Source organism: Zeus faber (assembly GCF_960531495.2).
Source record: "Zeus faber genome assembly, chromosome: 6".
In the NCBI taxonomy this organism is placed as follows: Eukaryota; Metazoa; Chordata; class Actinopteri; order Zeiformes; family Zeidae; genus Zeus; species Zeus faber.
In genome coordinates, this window is record NC_137201.1 from 28,454,042 (window position 1) to 28,470,698 (window position 16,657).

Below are 16,657 nucleotides of genomic sequence, written 5' to 3' on the forward strand. Positions count from 1 at the left end.
TTTTATTACTCTTTTGTCTTCGCACCGAGGCCGTGCAGCAAAAACAAGCAAAGGTGAAAGCGAATCGGTACAATGGGTGTTAACTTATCCCACCCAGCTCACGCTGTACAGGCCTTCTTATTGAGAGGCCCGTCAACCAAACCCACCAAACTCCCCCCGACCCGGCGTGTTGGATCCGTCCCATCCGCCTCCAGCCCCCTGAATGGGCTGAACCACTCAGCATTGCAGACGGGGCGTCCCGGAAGTCTAGTTCTTCTCATTTTGAGCCCCTTTTTGAAGTTTCGGAGAGACAGCGGCCGCTCCCACTCACGCTCGGCATCGGAACCGCGATATTCAACGGACGAGGAAGGCGGAGCGACGGCGTGCGACTGCAGGGGGGCGGGGTCAGAGGACATGTCGCGCGTCAACCATTTTTCATCGCACAAAGGAGCTTTAAACAAAGAAACGAAAGCCCAGACGGTTGAACATTAACTTTGCAGGCGCAAGGAAGAACAAGCGAGACGCGGCGCCATTTTACCTTCAAAGCATTTATTCCTATAAATACAATCACATTGCAAAGGTTTTAAAAAAGGTTTACGCCACACGGCAGCACCTGGATCCTGTGTGTTTTTTGTTTTTTTTTAAATGACAGCGTCGTGTCATTCGTTCATTCATTCGTTTACTCAGTGGATGAAATTCGAACGCTGAAGTTTGCACCGACGCACACGCACGTCCACGTGCACACGCAGAGTCAGGATGCGGCAGCGCCGAGAAGGAAAAGCACTCGAGTAGACACTCATACACACACACGGAGCCCCACACCTGATTCTGTACATGAAGATACACAAGTAAAAACGCACACACAAAGTAGGAGCTGAGTAGACTGACTGGAGGGAGACTTCTGGTCGACTGTTTTGGTGTGTGTTTGCGTTTGCGTGTGCGTCTCCGTGTGTGTGTGTGTGTGTGTGTGTGTGTGTGTGTGTGTGTGTGCGTGTGTGTGTGTGTGTGTGTGTGTGTCAGGAGAACAGCTCCATTTCCTCCTCTTCCTCCTCTTCCTCCTCTTCCGCTCGTTTCTCCTCCTCCTCCTCCTGTAGCTGCCGCCGGAATTGGGAGTGGTTGTGGATACACTCCTTCATTCTGTCCTCAGTCAGGCAGAGCCGCTCCTCCAGCACGGACACCGTCTGCGGGGGTGAGGGAGGGGGCGGGGAAGGGTTTCGAGGAAAAAGAAAGGAATCAGCCTTTCATTGTGAAAAAAACAAGCTGCACGGGGCAGAAAAAAGGAAACACTCGACTCCGCTGTAGATAGCGGCTTGGGTATCGGATGTTTATGTTTTATCGGCCCCGTTCAGACGCCGCCCTGATACTTCCTGTGGTGGACCCGGCGCAGGAAGTGCAGCGTTTCTCGTAAAAATCCACCGCCTGCGCTCGCCTGTTCCGCACACACAGCAGAACCCCGGGCTCCCGCACTGTCCGTGTGTCTATGCAGGCGTTTAATTGGGATTTGGGAGGACCCTAAAGTCATTTTTTTTATGAAAGGTCAAACACGTGGAAAGTCTCCATGTATGGTGACGAATGTCGGGCTTGTAGGAATCAGCACACAGCAACCTATTCAGAATTTTCTATCTAGAACAAGCGATATGAAGACAGTACCGTAATTCCACTAATAGTCGTGCAAAAGGTTTTGTTTCACATTCTACAGCCACATATTTGGCCCCTCTGACAATGGGAATTTCAATGGGAGTCATTTTTAAAAGGCCCATATAGAAAAATTTGGCAACGTCGGTAAGGGAACGTCTTCAATATCTTCCTTATTTAGCTATTTATCAACCAGTGACCAATTTAACCACTGAGTCCATGTGAATGCCGTGTCAACATTGCCTCTCCCAAATGCAGTCCCTCGGCTGCTGCTAATTCTTCGCACAGAGTGTGGCCAGCCACGAAGAGAAACTTAATCAGCTGCACCACAATCTGTCAAATAGTTTCACCGCTTAAGGATATTTATCAGGATGACTAATCAGAGCCGAGAGTCTTTATCTCCCAGAAATAACAACAGAGCTGTTTTCAGATAAAGGAAAATAAATAACACTTCACTTTTCTCGTGGTTTTAGTTTTGAAATGCTTCTGAACCAGACAGACACAAATACAGCTGGATGAACAGAACGAGGCAGCGTGACAAGAAGATAATTCAGGATTTATAACCTCTATTAGTTTTCTATGTTGGGCGTTCTACATAAGAAGGAAATGAAAAACAATTGTTTTGTTCCACCACAAAATTAATCAACAGGGAAATCCATTTCAGCAATAAAAAATGCTCGTCTGTGGCGATGCAAAGCAAGGTAATCGTGTATTTCTTTTGACGACTACCAACAGAACTAAACACAATTTAAGATTTGAAAACTTCGTCATGCAGTGTTCATCCTCCCTCTCGCTGCCCGTAGCGCTGGTTGCCAGTTTCAGACGTCATCCCGACACTGACCTGAGTGAGAATGTCCAGCTGTCGGACGATGTGCTGCAGGGTGGAGTGCAGCGCCGATGGCTGAGCCGCGGGGACCTCCTTCGGGGAAGACATCTGTCCACTCTTCTCCACCTCCTCCTCCAACTCCTCCTCCTGTTCCTGTTCCTCAGCTCTTCCTCCCACTTGCCCTCTTCCACCTGGACAGGGACCAGTCTCGATTCCGGCTCCGGAGCCCGACCTGCTGGATCTGCTGGAGCCGCTTGGGGGGTTCGGGATGGGACTGGTGACGTGACGAGCTGGAAAGCCGTTGGCACGGCGACCGTTGGTGGCTTTCTGCTCCGTCGACGCGCCTCTCTGACTGTGCGGAACCTGGAGCAAAGTCAAAACAAGATTATTCAACAGAAGAAGAGATAAGATGGAAATGTCTTAAGCTCGGGTGGAAATATGGCCACAGCATGGAACAAAAGATACAAAAGATAAGCGTGCATAACAAAACAAGGGTGGAAAGTACTGCATGCCTGTAATGACGCAGAGGCCGGCGGGGAGCCCCCCCACGGTGCGATCCCCCCCCCATGCAGGGACAATGAAAGGTCAATAACTTAATGGGATCTAAATGGGATCTGAAATGATGGAATGACGAGCGGATATTCCTGTCAAATTATGCGCCAGCGTCCGGAATTTCAACGCAGTCGACCCGGGTGTCCTGTTCACATCAGAGCCGGTTAAAACCCGGGTCTATTGCAGGGTCATTTGACCCAGGGACTGAAACCCGGTTGTTCCTTTCCCACTGGAGACATATGCCAGATGTTAGCGGGTGTTACCGGGTTGTTACCGGATGTTAGCAGGTGTAACCGGCAACACATGACGTCAGCACATGAGGAACGTCCAAATTCTGGGGACATTTTTTGGACCTCTTGATTCAATTGGCAAATCTTGCCTCCCACAATATCTGCTTATATATTCAAAATCTGACGTTAAAGAATGTGGGGTGGGGTGTATTGCATTTCATTTAATCTAAAGTATATCGGACATGTCTATTTTAAGAGAAAATATCTTTGACCGAAAATTGTGAGAAATGAAGAGATATGATGTGGTTGTCATCAATTCCAACAACAAAGCTGTGTCTGTGTCATGACGACGCCCTACCACTGTAAGACAAACATATTGAAATGAAATGCAAGGAAAGCTGTAATGCCTTCCCTTCACTACGCTGCCCGTCTCTGAACGTCGACGCGAGCGTCTCGTCTCAGGCCGCTGTGAAAACATTACTCTGGAGCTTTCCGCATTTCACACCGCAGCCGACGAAAAACCCGGCGGCCTCGCTCATCAAGCCACCGTCGTCACCCGGGGGCGTTGGACCGAAGGATACGCGGCGCGGAACAATGCGTCGCAACATAATAAAGGCCTTCACACTTCCCTTCGGGCGGCCCCCGGGTGCCGTGGACGCGCACAGGAAGGGGTGAAAAGAAAGAAAGAAGAACGGAGCGTCTAAGAATTAATCAGCCTGGTGAATGGCGGCCGTGGTGGTGATACATAACTCTGCAGGCGACCCTCTTACCGCCTGATTGTTCCGCCGGTGCGACCACACAGAGCCGGAATGTGTTTGCACCTGAGGCCAGAAGAGATTGTGCTCATTCTGCTGGACGGCAAGATGGCCGATGATTGACTGAATGACTGACTGACTGACTGACTGACTGAATGACTGAATGAGTGGAACCGAGCGAAAAATCAGGATTGTTTCGCCTGTTTTCGACGCAAGCGATCCCAGCAGGGACGGTTGTCTCGTAGGAATGAGAGCGCGCAAGGGGATAAATGAAGATGGCGTTTTACAGAGTGATGAACCGCCGCCGCCCCGGTGGAAATACTCCCAAAGCTCGGCGAAAAGGCCGGTGAACCGACCGTGAAAACCAGCATTTGAACGACGTCCGTCACCAGAACACAACAGGCCTCGTCGTCGGGGATCGGTCAACAACGTCCTGTGTTTGTGTCGTCCTCGCTGAGACACTGTGAAGCATCGCAGGGAGGAAGGACAGAGGAACGGACGGGAGAAGGGAGGACGGAAGGAGGGAGGACGGAAGGAGGGAGGGGGGGACAGAAGGAGTGAGGACGGATAGAGGGAGGATGGAAGGAGGGAGGGAGGACAGAAGGAGGGAGGGAGAACGGAAGGAGAGAGGGAGGACGGAAGGAGGGAGGGAGAACGGAAGGAGGGAGGACAGAAGGAGGGAGGATGGGAATAATCCACGCTTTGCTCATGCGATTATCCGCTCTGCCTTCTGGCGAACGTTTACACCCTGGGTCTCCAACACACCAGCACCCAGCTGCACGACCGTGTGTGCGCGCGCGCGTGTGTGTGTGTGTGTGTGTGTGTGGGTGTGTGTGTGCGCGTGCGTGCGTGGACGTGTGAAAGTTGGATTATGAGTTTGTTTTGTGTGTGTGTGTGTGTGTGTGTGTGTGTGTGTGTGTTTGTGTGTGTGTGTTTGTTTGGTTTGCATGTGTTGTTTGGTTGCGTGTTTGGATATGAGTTTGCATTGTACATAAAAGTGTGTTTGTCTTGGTGAATGAGTATTTTGCGCATCTTGTGCATGTGCGTGTGTATGTGTGTGTGTGTGTGTGTGTGTGTGTGTGTGTGTGTGCGTGTGCGCACGTGGGGAGAAGCGTTAAGCAGAATGAAGTGAGAAAAGATAGAGGAGTGAAAGAGAGACGGAGGAGGAAGGAAGGAGGTGGTGGATGTGTGTGTATGTGTATGTGTATGTGTATGTGTGTGTGTGTCACATTCCTGTCTAAATGCACGGTGCAATCGATTCCGGCTCACTTCCTGTCTACACTTCAAAGAGACCATGGGGGGTGGGGGGGATGGGGGGTAGAAGCGGATGAGTAGGACGTGTGTGTGTGTGTGTGTGTGTGTTTCAGTGTGTGTTTTGTGGTAGAAGTGTAGTGCCTGACTGGAGGTGAACAGAGCTGTCAGTGTGTGGAAGGGGGGATCTCTCTCTCTCTACTCTTTCGTTAACCCCCCCTCCACACACACACACAAGCACACGCTCTCACGCACACACACACTCACACACACACACACATCACCTTCATTTCTCAACCGCATCTGGCCCACATCTGCTCTGCTCATTTAGGCTCAGAGTGTGTGTATCCATTTATCCGTCTATTCAACCTTCCACCACCACAAGCTGTCAATCACCACACACACGCACACGCACACACGTCTGTCGTACCATGTGGCAGTGAGGTTATGGCTCATGGCCACCGTAACCAAGGCCATCAGCGAGGGAGACCGTGTGTGTGTGTGTGTGTGTGTGTGTGTGTGTATGTGTGTGTATGTGTGTGTATGTGTGTGTGTGTGTGTGTGTGTGCGTGTGTGAGAGTGTGAGAGTGTGAGGGTTGGGGTGGAGTGGGAGGGTGGGGTAGGGGGGGCGCCGACATCCTGCCAAACGGTGGCTCTGCCTCCCCGTCCGGTGGGGTGGGGGGGTGGGGGGGGTGGGGGTGGTTGGGGGGTAACGGGGGATCACGGGTGAGTTTGGCGCTGAGCAGCGGAAACCCTTCAGCCGTCGACCTATTAAGAGATGATCCATCAACGGAGAGAACACTTTTATTAGGGTTCCATCTATCTTTTATCTCGTTTAATGTGGCTCTTTGTATTGGAGACATCGTCAGGGACTGAAACTCTATTTCAGGGGCCGTTCTACAAGGCTTAAAAGCTTAGTTAGCAAGGACAAAACACCTTTCACCCTGATCCAGGTGTAGGGCACCACGGGCACCACCATTGCATAGAAAAATAAAATATCACTCTGATTTGAAATTTTATTTGGCTGAAAGGGCCAAAATGTCGACGTTAATGTGTCTTAATGAGCCAATCCTGCGCAAAAACATTTAAAAATGACGACTTAGACATGACCCAAAGAGAAGGGTACAACACATTGGGAAATATTTATTTATTTATCTATGAATTAATATATTATTACATTATATTATATGATGTATAATATTATTAAACTACATTAAACCACACTAATCTGTGACCTGTAAAAATCTTGAATTTTTTACATTTCCAGATTTTTTCATGCACGCATCTCATGACCCCCAATGTTCTATTTGAGCTTCAGATCGTTCACTCTCACTCTTGGGTCATTTTGCCCTTTACTGATTGATAAAAAATAATTCTGATATTTATTTTATGCGATATTACTTGGAACAAAGTGATACCAGATAGGTGCTCTCAAAGTATCTTTTGACATTTAAATGAATAAAGCTCCACTCGACGTTGGCACAGTGGAGCTGGCAGAGATAGTCCAACTGTTAAATGTTCAAATCTGAACGACAGCCGTGTGATGTCTGTGGCACTCGTGATCAAAGCGCCACGAGAGGGGGGAAAAAAAAAAAAAAAGGTCAGAAATAAACTTTTAAATTGAATCACTCAGGTTTCAGATCAAAAAAAATAAAATCTCCCTGACAGACGGAGAGAAGAAAATACATTTAATTAAAAGAAAAAGAAAGTTGTTTGATGTCAACGGCCCGTGAGGTCCGGCACCTACTCCCTGTATCCCTGCTGCCGGGGGATTCCATTTCAGTTTAATATTATTGCGTAATATCGAAATTATAACTACAATAAAATAAAATTCACCTTTTTGGTAACTCTCTGTTTATCTCCATGAATGTGATATTTAAAGGGACGACACCATCCCTTTGAAATTGATATTTTTCTGACTGTCAAGTCGGGCGCTTAAAATAACAAATGCAAATTCACGCTCAGCGCGGCCGCGGGGCCTTCGTGAGGCGGCGGTTGGAGCTCGAGAGGAGGCAGGTGGAGGCTCTCCAGTCTCTAAATATTCACCCAGCGCTCCACCATCCATCACAAGTACCCTCCGTCATCACAGGTACGCAGGGGATAATTTTAGGATTATTATAATTATTATTAACACTGCTATTATTATCATAAGTATCGACAGTACTGTTAACGCACAAGAGTTGACACGAGTTGAAGTAACTCTGAGTCAGATAAGTCATCAATGTTATTTTTAATATAAACATTTTCTGTAAATATTTGTCATCAAGTAGTGCATCATCATTCAACACATCACTGCACATTTAAAGATATTATTGTTTAACAAGTCGGAAATCGGCGTCAACGCTAGTAATGCAATACTCTGTTGCAAGTGTCTATAAATAGAATGAGTAATTTATTATTGTCGTATAATTCATAATTCAGTCGAGATGAAGAGCTCTGGTGTAGTGCTATTTTCAGAACCTCGGCACAGACACATGGTCCGTTTTATTTCCTGCGTCACCAAAAAGTGAATTAAAAATAATTAAACATGCCCGATTAACAGTAAGGAATACAGGTTATCCTAAATGATGACTTCAACTTGGACAACTTGCATTCCCTGTATGATTGTGTGTTTTTAAAGCAACAAAACAACGTTCCTCAGCCGGGGCAGTTCAGTTTTTAAACCTAAGCAAACATTCAGACATTCGACATTGCACGAATGCACGCGTCAAACAAAATAAAACCTCCTAAAGGTCATACAAACATGTGACCACAGTGTTTTAGTTGTATTAATATAGACAAAGACGGAGACAAACACAATAAAACGTGCAAAACAAATAGTTAAAATAGTCCAAACAGTGTGTTTGTTTATTTACTATTTGTTTTGCATATTTTATTATTGAACAAGATTTTGGACTAATTTATCTAAATAAGACCTGTACATAATGCCTTATGTATGCAGTATACATCTATATTAGCATTTATTGTTAATATTAATAATATCATTATTATATAAAGCTGTAACAGCACGCACGCATGCACGCATGCACACACACACACACACACACACACACACACACACACACACACACAGACAGACAGACAGACAGACAGACAGACAGACAGACAGACAGACAGACAGAGAGACAGAGAGACAGAGAGACAGAGAGACAGACAGACACACAGACACACAGAGGTACATGTGCAAAAGGTGCTTATGACAACAAAGCAAAAACAAGGAAACAAACTTTCATCAACTAGGGCTGTTGTTCTTTTTTGGGTCTTTCAACAGTGTTGCAGTCTTAAGAACTGGCCAATCAGGAAAGGCCTACATGGCAGTAAACAGGAAGTGGAGACATGTTTCGCCACCGCTGACTTCCTCCTAAAGCCCTTTAACCAGAATGTGACAACAACATTGGGATGGAAATAACACACAGCGATGTTTACTGAAATGTTGGGACAGGACACTCTGTGACTGTTTTTTTTTTTTTTTTAAGCTGTCCATCCATTATGCCTGTGTTCTATGTAACAGGATGTGTATGTGTGTATAGATGAGTTTATTGTGTGCACATAAGATAAGACTTTATTAATCCCTGGGGGGAATTTAAATTCAGGTAATGCGCAAATAGCCAAAAATCATTATGTCTGTAGGTGTGGTTAAGTGTGCGTGGAAGATTAGGTCAATGCTAAAGAGGTGTCAATAATTATTAGTTAATTAGTGTTTGTGTGTGTGTGTGTGTGTGTGTGTCTGTGTGTGTGTGTGTGTGTGTGTGTGTGTGTAGATCAGTGAGTGTAAACTGTATGTGATTCTTATGAAAACAGACCAGAACCGTATATACTGTATATCCCTGTGTGTATGTATATATATAAATATATATACTGTATATATCAAATGACACCTGTTAATACCTTGACATAGGATAGATATAGATATGTCCTTGTTAGTTTCCTTGATTTAACCCAATTTCCCCGTAGGACACGCGCGCGCGCGCGCACACACACACACACACACACACACACACACACACACACACACACACACACACACACACACACACACACACACACACACACACACACACACACACACACACACACACACACACACACACACACACACACACACACAGTCTCTTTCTCTCTCGCTCACACACACACACTTTCTCTTCTGTTCTTTCTCTCTCTACAGTGTATCTCTCCCACACACACACAGACGATAACACACACACACACACACACACACACACACACACACACACACACACACACACACACACACAGACACACACAGACACGCACCCACGCAGAGGTGGGCAGGAAATAGAGGGCTGAATCATGTGCCTTTAGAGGAAGTGGTCACATCCTCCTCATCCCTCCATCTGTCTCACTATCTCTTTATCTGTCTATCTGTTTGCTGCTTTGCACCGCCCCCCCCCGCCCCCCCCCACACACACACACAAACACAACAAATATATCCTGTGCGTATACTGTACGTGTGCATGCATATGTGTGTGTGTGTGTGTGTGTGTGTGTGTGTGTGTGTGTGTGTGTATGTGTGTATGTGTGTATGTGTATGTGTATGTGTGTGTGTGTGTGTGTGTGTGTGTGTGTGGGTGTGTGTGTGGGTGTGATAAACTACAAAAAAAAAACAAAAAAAAACCCATAATCTCTCGCTTAAGGTCATCTGTGTCACTATCACAGTTGAAAATATTTAGTAAAAACATTTTGGCTGAACTCTCCCTCCCCTCCAGCGGATTAATAAAGTCTTATCTTAAAAACATACAGACCTAGAGGTATAAAACTTGCACCGGGGAAGAGGAATTTCAATCTCCGGAGAGAGATCCAAGGACCGCTGAGACGTCTGCGATCCACGCACGTCGACGGGACGTCCACGCGAGGTGGAAGCACGAGTCTCACACACACACACACACACATTTTGGATCTCGTTTCGAAGCAAAAGCAGAAACACACTTTTGTCGTCCAAGCGCTGAGAAGATTTGACCGACAATTCCGGTGCCACATGAGGTCCTGGTGACCTTGGTCTTCCCTGCCCGAAACAGCGTGCATGTGAATGCATGCGCCCGCCCGCCCGCCCGAACGCACACACACACACACACACACACACACACACACCACATTGCACGGTTACATCATAGCAGAGATGAGTCATCGTGCAGCTACTGTGAAGCACAGCGGTAATGGCACTGCTCAGGTGTGGCGTGCGCGCACACACACACACAAACACATACACACACACACACACGCACGCACGCACGCACGCACGCACGCACGCACGCACGCACATACACACACGCACAAACACACACACAGATATACACACACATCTGAGCGCGCGCACGCACACACACGCAGATATACACACATCTGAGCAGGTGCACACACACACACACACACACACACACACACACACACACACACACACACACACACACACACACACACACACACACACACACACACACACACACACACACACACACACACACACACACACACACTCTGTGAGGCTGTGCGGTTCAGTCAGGTTTCAAACACAATAATGGGTGGTAATGGACTGATCAACAGAAGAGGGAGAGAGAGGGAGTGTGAAAGAGATGAAGAGAGAGAGAAGGTGAGGCAGATTGTGATTCACTCTCCTCCGTCAGGGAGAAGCAGATTCTAAGCAACACCTCCACCGGCCCAGGGACCCGGGAGGACGCAGCGTGAGGTGCGGCGTTGGACATTCCATCCAAGTCTTCTTTACTGGATCGCATTAAAAGCCGTTTTAAGATGAGATAAGATTTTATTATGTTCCTTTATTTTGACTTTATTAATCCCAGTGGGGAAATGCAGCCACACTGCGTCTCATGGGGGTGGAGGTCGACTTAAAAAGACGTAGAACATTTGGATCGCGGGGATCTGGGTTCTTGCGGCGTTCTCTTCTCAAGCCCCCGAGGCCAACTCTGTCTTTGTTCTTTCTCTCGCTCGGAGAGCTCCCTCTGTCGCCATTGGTCCAACCAAAATCCGAACTAAAATAAATAATGACAGTTTATTTTGGACGTATTGGTTTTCGGGAGCTCGGCGACCAGACGGCAGTTGAGGTAAATAAAAGCCCCCGCAGCTATTTGAGGAAGTACGGCTACTGTCAAGAGATGACACGGAGTTTGATTTCACTGTTTTTGCATACTGTCTTTAAAGCAAAAGCACCCCCACCTTTCACCGCAGAGTTGTTATTGAGTTGTTATTGAGTTTTTCTGCTGACGGTGTTCTGGGACATGTTCTCCGGTGGCTCTTATGTCTTTTGTTCGCCGGTTCTTTTCAAGTGCACCTCCTGCTTAACACGCTTTTCCACTGATACGATACATTGGAGTCAATATACCAGCTGATTTCCGCCTGGGGCGCTGTTGGCACTGTGCTCCGGGTGGGTTATCGCCCAAATAGCAGCCTTTCTGTGTGGAGTTTGCATCCCTGTGCTCACATGGGGTTTCCTCCACCTAACGTCAGTAAGGACCCACCACCAAAAAAATGCACACATCATCGTCTGACCAGCGATGGACACTCGTCACCAGGTCCCCGGGCGCGTCCACGAATGCTGCCCACTGCTCCTGGCTGTGGCCCCGGAGGAAGGACAAGCCAGGATGGGTTAAACGCAGAGGCCACATTTCACCGGCCACCATCCAAAAGCATGTGCATGTGTGTGTGTGTGCGTGCATGTGTTGTAGTGTGGTGTGCTGTGTGACAATTAAAGATTCTTCTTCTTCTTCTTCTTCTGATAATCAAGTCATTTTGGTTACTTTAGCACAAACATGGGACCACGTAGGAGGAAGGATCTCACAATATGAATTCATTTTGTGACAAAGGGTCACGATTTGGAACAAAACGATTCAGAAATTGAAACAGAATTGAATCGTATCGGAGAATTATATGATATAAATATTTTTCAAACCACTCAAGGTGGTTTGCAGGGACGACAAGCTCTGGCACACGCATGGGAAAACTTCCCAAAGACTAAAATGAAAAGGGAAGGAACCTTTAAAAAATGGGCTTGAAAGAGTGATCTCCTTTTCCAGCATGGATCATTTTGATTTAAAACGTTCTTTCTGCACACGCCGCTCTCCAGTGTTTCCACCAAGAGGGAAACATGCCCCGAACACAGCGTGGGGCACATCTCCTCGCTGCAGATTTATTACATTATTTTACAGTATTATGATTCTTACATTGTAAAGCGAGATGAGAAGACAGGATAAAATTAGAGAACATCAAAGCGAGCGCTCGCAGGTTGAGTAGAGTTCCCCTGTGACGGCCCATTTACCCTTGCAGAGCTTGCATTAGCGGTGAATGACTTGCTTCACTGCCCCATAAGTTAACTTGTTATAAATAAAACTCTGGAACAGGAAAACGCCAGATCACACGGAGCTAAAAATGACACGGAGCCAGCACAACTCCATTATTTTGTCACATTAAGTCCATAATGGTGAGACGATTCCAATATAATCCAAACCATGTGGCCCAATATGGTTGACTTTGCAGCCAGTACACTTCATTTTCAGCGTGGACGTTTCAAATCCAGTAATCACTGTTGTTAGAAATTGAGTTTACAAAGTCATGTGAACACACAGAGTTTTGTGTGTATCTGTGTTTTTTTTTCCCCCCGCTGTGGACGACGGGTCGGCCGTGTGGTTGTGTTTGGAGCCGGAGCACTGCGGTTCTCTAATGCATGTGAGCAGGAAGCCAGTAATGGGGCATTACCAGAGCAAGAAGAGGCAGGAAATTTAATTTGGCTGCCTCTGAGAGGGTGCTGTCCCGGCCGTCCCCCAGCGCTCTGTAATTGATTAGTCTTCCATAGCGATGCCGGACATGTTCAAAACATATTTTTTTCTGCTTGATATTCCCAGTGCCGCTTTTAACTTGATATGTGGAGCACCTTCCTGGAACAAAAGCTTAAAAAAAAGTTCTTCACTGTCAAGACAAACCAAAAAAAGAGAAGATTCTTAGAAAAGCCACACGATTTTACGAGCACGAGGCAAGGACATAACAAAACTTGCATTCGGTAACACTCTGCCACTGTGTTATCAGCGGCCAGTGATCCCTCTGCATGTCCTGGTCAACTATTAACCACATGCGCCTTCCTTTCCGCTGAGATAGAGAAAGACAAACTCCCCTCCACCTGAACAACCAGATAAAATACAACGGCACTCCCGATAGCCCGAAAGCAAACAGGGAGTTGAGTTCATACGATCAAGGTCATGACATCGGGGCAGCGAGGGCCTTGTTTGCTGTGGATGGCTGCATACGATGTGTGCGTTTGTATGTGGTGGACCAGGGGGCGTGGACTCATCCCCGCGGCCGCACAGCTGTCCCGAATCGGCCAAATGACCGTACAAGCGATGCTGATTGGTCCAATTCGGGGGGAGGAAGCCTCCTAAATGTTTGTCCGTCTTGGAAAGGGGGGTCGGTGTACCTGGCCCCCTCAGCCGGCCTGGAGCCAGTGAAGCCGTAGTATGTTTTGATCGGCCATCGGTCTTTCATCCATCAGGATGGGGCTTTTACGAACAAAATCTGCTGCTTGCTGCAATCAAGATCAAGTACCATCACTTGAAACTACTTCCATAGAAAACAAATAAAATAAAATACTAACTCAAGTTGTTTATTAAAGAAATCTGTGGTGTGGATGGTGTGGTTTGAGCAGCCACACCTGACCTGGATCTAGGTGATTGGGTCAGGGTGGCTGCATGCCTGTTGCTCGTGGGTTGGGCTAACGAGCAACAGGTTAAAAACCCCATCCACACACACAGTCAGGATAGGAGCCCTGCCATGACATGTTCCATCTGCTCCTGGCTAGTTGCACCCAGCCTCCTCTCTACAATAAACTGATGTCTACAACCCATCGTCTTCAGTGTCCTTGTGCCGGAGAGCCCTGAAAACGCCACTTGGCATGTGGCAGGCCGAACTGCTACAAAATCATTCCACTGACACATTTTAAGTACATTTTATTGTACTTTTATCTGAATATCATTTCTGACCCTCCGGTATCTAGCGCTCATTAGAGCCTCATTACTGGTGAGGGCTCAGTGAGCAGCTCGGCCTCTTGCTCGTACCATGAGATTCATTTTTTGGAGGGAAAACAACAACGACAACAATGCCCCCAGAACCCCGACAGTTCCCCCTTTCATCTGGCATTTAGGTGGTAATGGCATCTTTGTTGCAAATCACCAGGGGTCTTAAAAGGACAGCGAGGAGGACAAAGGTTAGAGGAAAAGGAGGGGAGAGAGAGCACAAGTGTATGAGGGATGAAGGGAGCCAGCGTGGACATGAATGGAAGTGCAGACAAACACAGTTCCAATCAGGAGGGACTCGGTAGGCAGTCTGCCATTGGCACAGTTTCTGCGCAACGGGCAACGTCGCAAAATAAATCCACGGGACGGGTTGAAATGGAAACAGATGATGTAGAATACATTTTCCTTGGAATGAAGAGAGAAAGCAGACGGTCTGAATGAATGATTGTTACTGCGGAAATTGATGAGAGATTATACTCTTTGAGTAGAGGATGAATGCGAAGGAGAGAGGACATTGAATACTTTCCACGTTAAGTTCTGTCGATCACCCTACAATGGCTGTGTCTGAGCTATGCTGTCTGGGTGCCGCAATATAAATGTCCCTGATTTTGTATTTATCATCCACAAGACCACAACTGCCTGTATTATGATGGATTCCAGAGGGAACACTTTCAAGGACGAGCTTTATCATTTGTATTATTGCTACCTATGCATGGTGGTCAGGCTGGTAGTCCATAGCCCTTCAATCAGCAGGTATTCGGTGCATGTGGCCACCTTGTCCAGTGCCGTGGCAATGTTAGGGCTACCAAAATGGTGGGCATAGGAGTAGGGCTAATGGACGGCATCGCTGCAATACATGCTGTCCACAGAGAAAGAGTCACAAAAGAGGCACAAGCTAAAGTCCTGTTAGGTAACTCTATGCTGCCAGCAACACATTGTGTAGGCGACCGATAACCACGACAACCATGACCAAGACCATGACCGCTAACCATGACAAGCTCCCATGATATCATTTCAATTCTCGGTGGTTTCTTTTTGTTTTGGGTTCCTCAGCAGTTCGGCTTCCTCTTCTTCGACACCCACCTGTTTTTTTTCCTCCCTAATCCCTCTGTCCTCCTCCCTTCGGGCTCCTTCCTCTTTATTGACTTCTGCTTTTTCTGTTTGTGCGTGCAAAGAAGCAGCAGCTAGTGTTGCTGTTTAGCAACGGTTTGAGGTCAGCCAGCGTGGATGTCTACCACGTCAACAGCACAAACATACTGAACACTAGCACATGGCCTTGACACAGTAAAGCGCTGTTCTGGGAATAAGCAAAATAATTGTTAACAAAGAGTAAAAGCAGGTTTCTTTGATTCACATCTTGCACTGCACTGTAGCATTTATGCATTCCATATATATTTTTTTTACTTTATGCATTCTATGTCCTTTTATAATGTGTTTCTTTTGCACTTTGTCTTAATGCTTTGGATGTTTTATATAAAGCACATTAAAATGCCTTGAAATGTGCAACATGAAGAAACTTGCCTTGCCTTGAAGAATATTGAGAAATTCCTTCAGTGACTTTTGTTTACCCTTCCCAAAATTTCCAAGTGAACAAATGAAAAAAAAAGGACCATTACACTAAAAAAAATTGAGAAACATCATAAAATCAATCTGTGACTTGATTTACATCATATACCCTCCCCTATCATGAGGCATAGCTAAGAAGTCAAACGACAAAACTCCGGTGTCAGAATGGCTCTTGTATTGCGACGTCGGAATTCATTCAGTATATTGTTTAGGGCCCGTTCTCCCTCGTCAGAGAGGAAGTAAAGACTCTGCTAAGACGTTCAGTCACTGACACCAAGGTTTTATTTTTCCCCACTCCCCCACTTTCCCACAAGACTCCGAGGGCGAGTGGAATCCTCTCACGGTGAGGAAGTGAATGAGCTTCATTGTGGCTTTTCTTGAGATTAGCCCATTTTAAAGCCCCTTAGTAAGATTTGCCCACATTATTCACATTGTTAAATGGACATTCCCACCCACACGTACACACACGCTGACTCAAATCAAAGTCAAAGGCAACGAGACGAGGCGGCTGGAGGCTTAGCTGAATGCGGGAAACTTGAGGGTCCACTGACCTCCCTCCTGTAGATGTTTTGTACGGATACAAAAAGGGTTTTGAATTAAGGAGCAGTAAAGAATGCATACAAGCCTTGTGCCAATTTACCTGACTAAGAACCGACTCTCACACAGTTCCCGAGACAAGAGATTTCCCTCCGATAATATTTCCCTCGCATGTAAGTTTGGTCATATAAGCAGGTTTGAAGCATTTAGTATGTTGAAAACAGGACAAACATCAAATAGAATGTTTACTGGTTGCCAAAATGGTGTCCTTAGCTCATGGCAGGCCTGGAT

The 16,657-nt window shown here is 46.7% G+C and overlaps 1 protein-coding gene across 1 annotated transcript in view; it reads right to left on the minus strand.

Moving 5' to 3' along the window:
- Window positions 1-517: 517 nt before the first annotated feature.
- The window catches only part of poc1b (POC1 centriolar protein B), a 46,950-nt gene continuing 30,810 nt past the window's right edge, over window positions 518-16,657 (minus strand). The window contains exons 11-12 of the mRNA XM_080003081.1: window positions 2,456-2,803; window positions 518-1,160 (exon numbers count right to left, since the gene is read on the minus strand). Of these exons, the coding sequence (XP_079859207.1) occupies window positions 996-1,160; window positions 2,456-2,803 (513 nt within the window). The 3' untranslated portion in view covers window positions 518-995. The remainder of the gene's footprint in view (window positions 1,161-2,455; window positions 2,804-16,657) is intronic.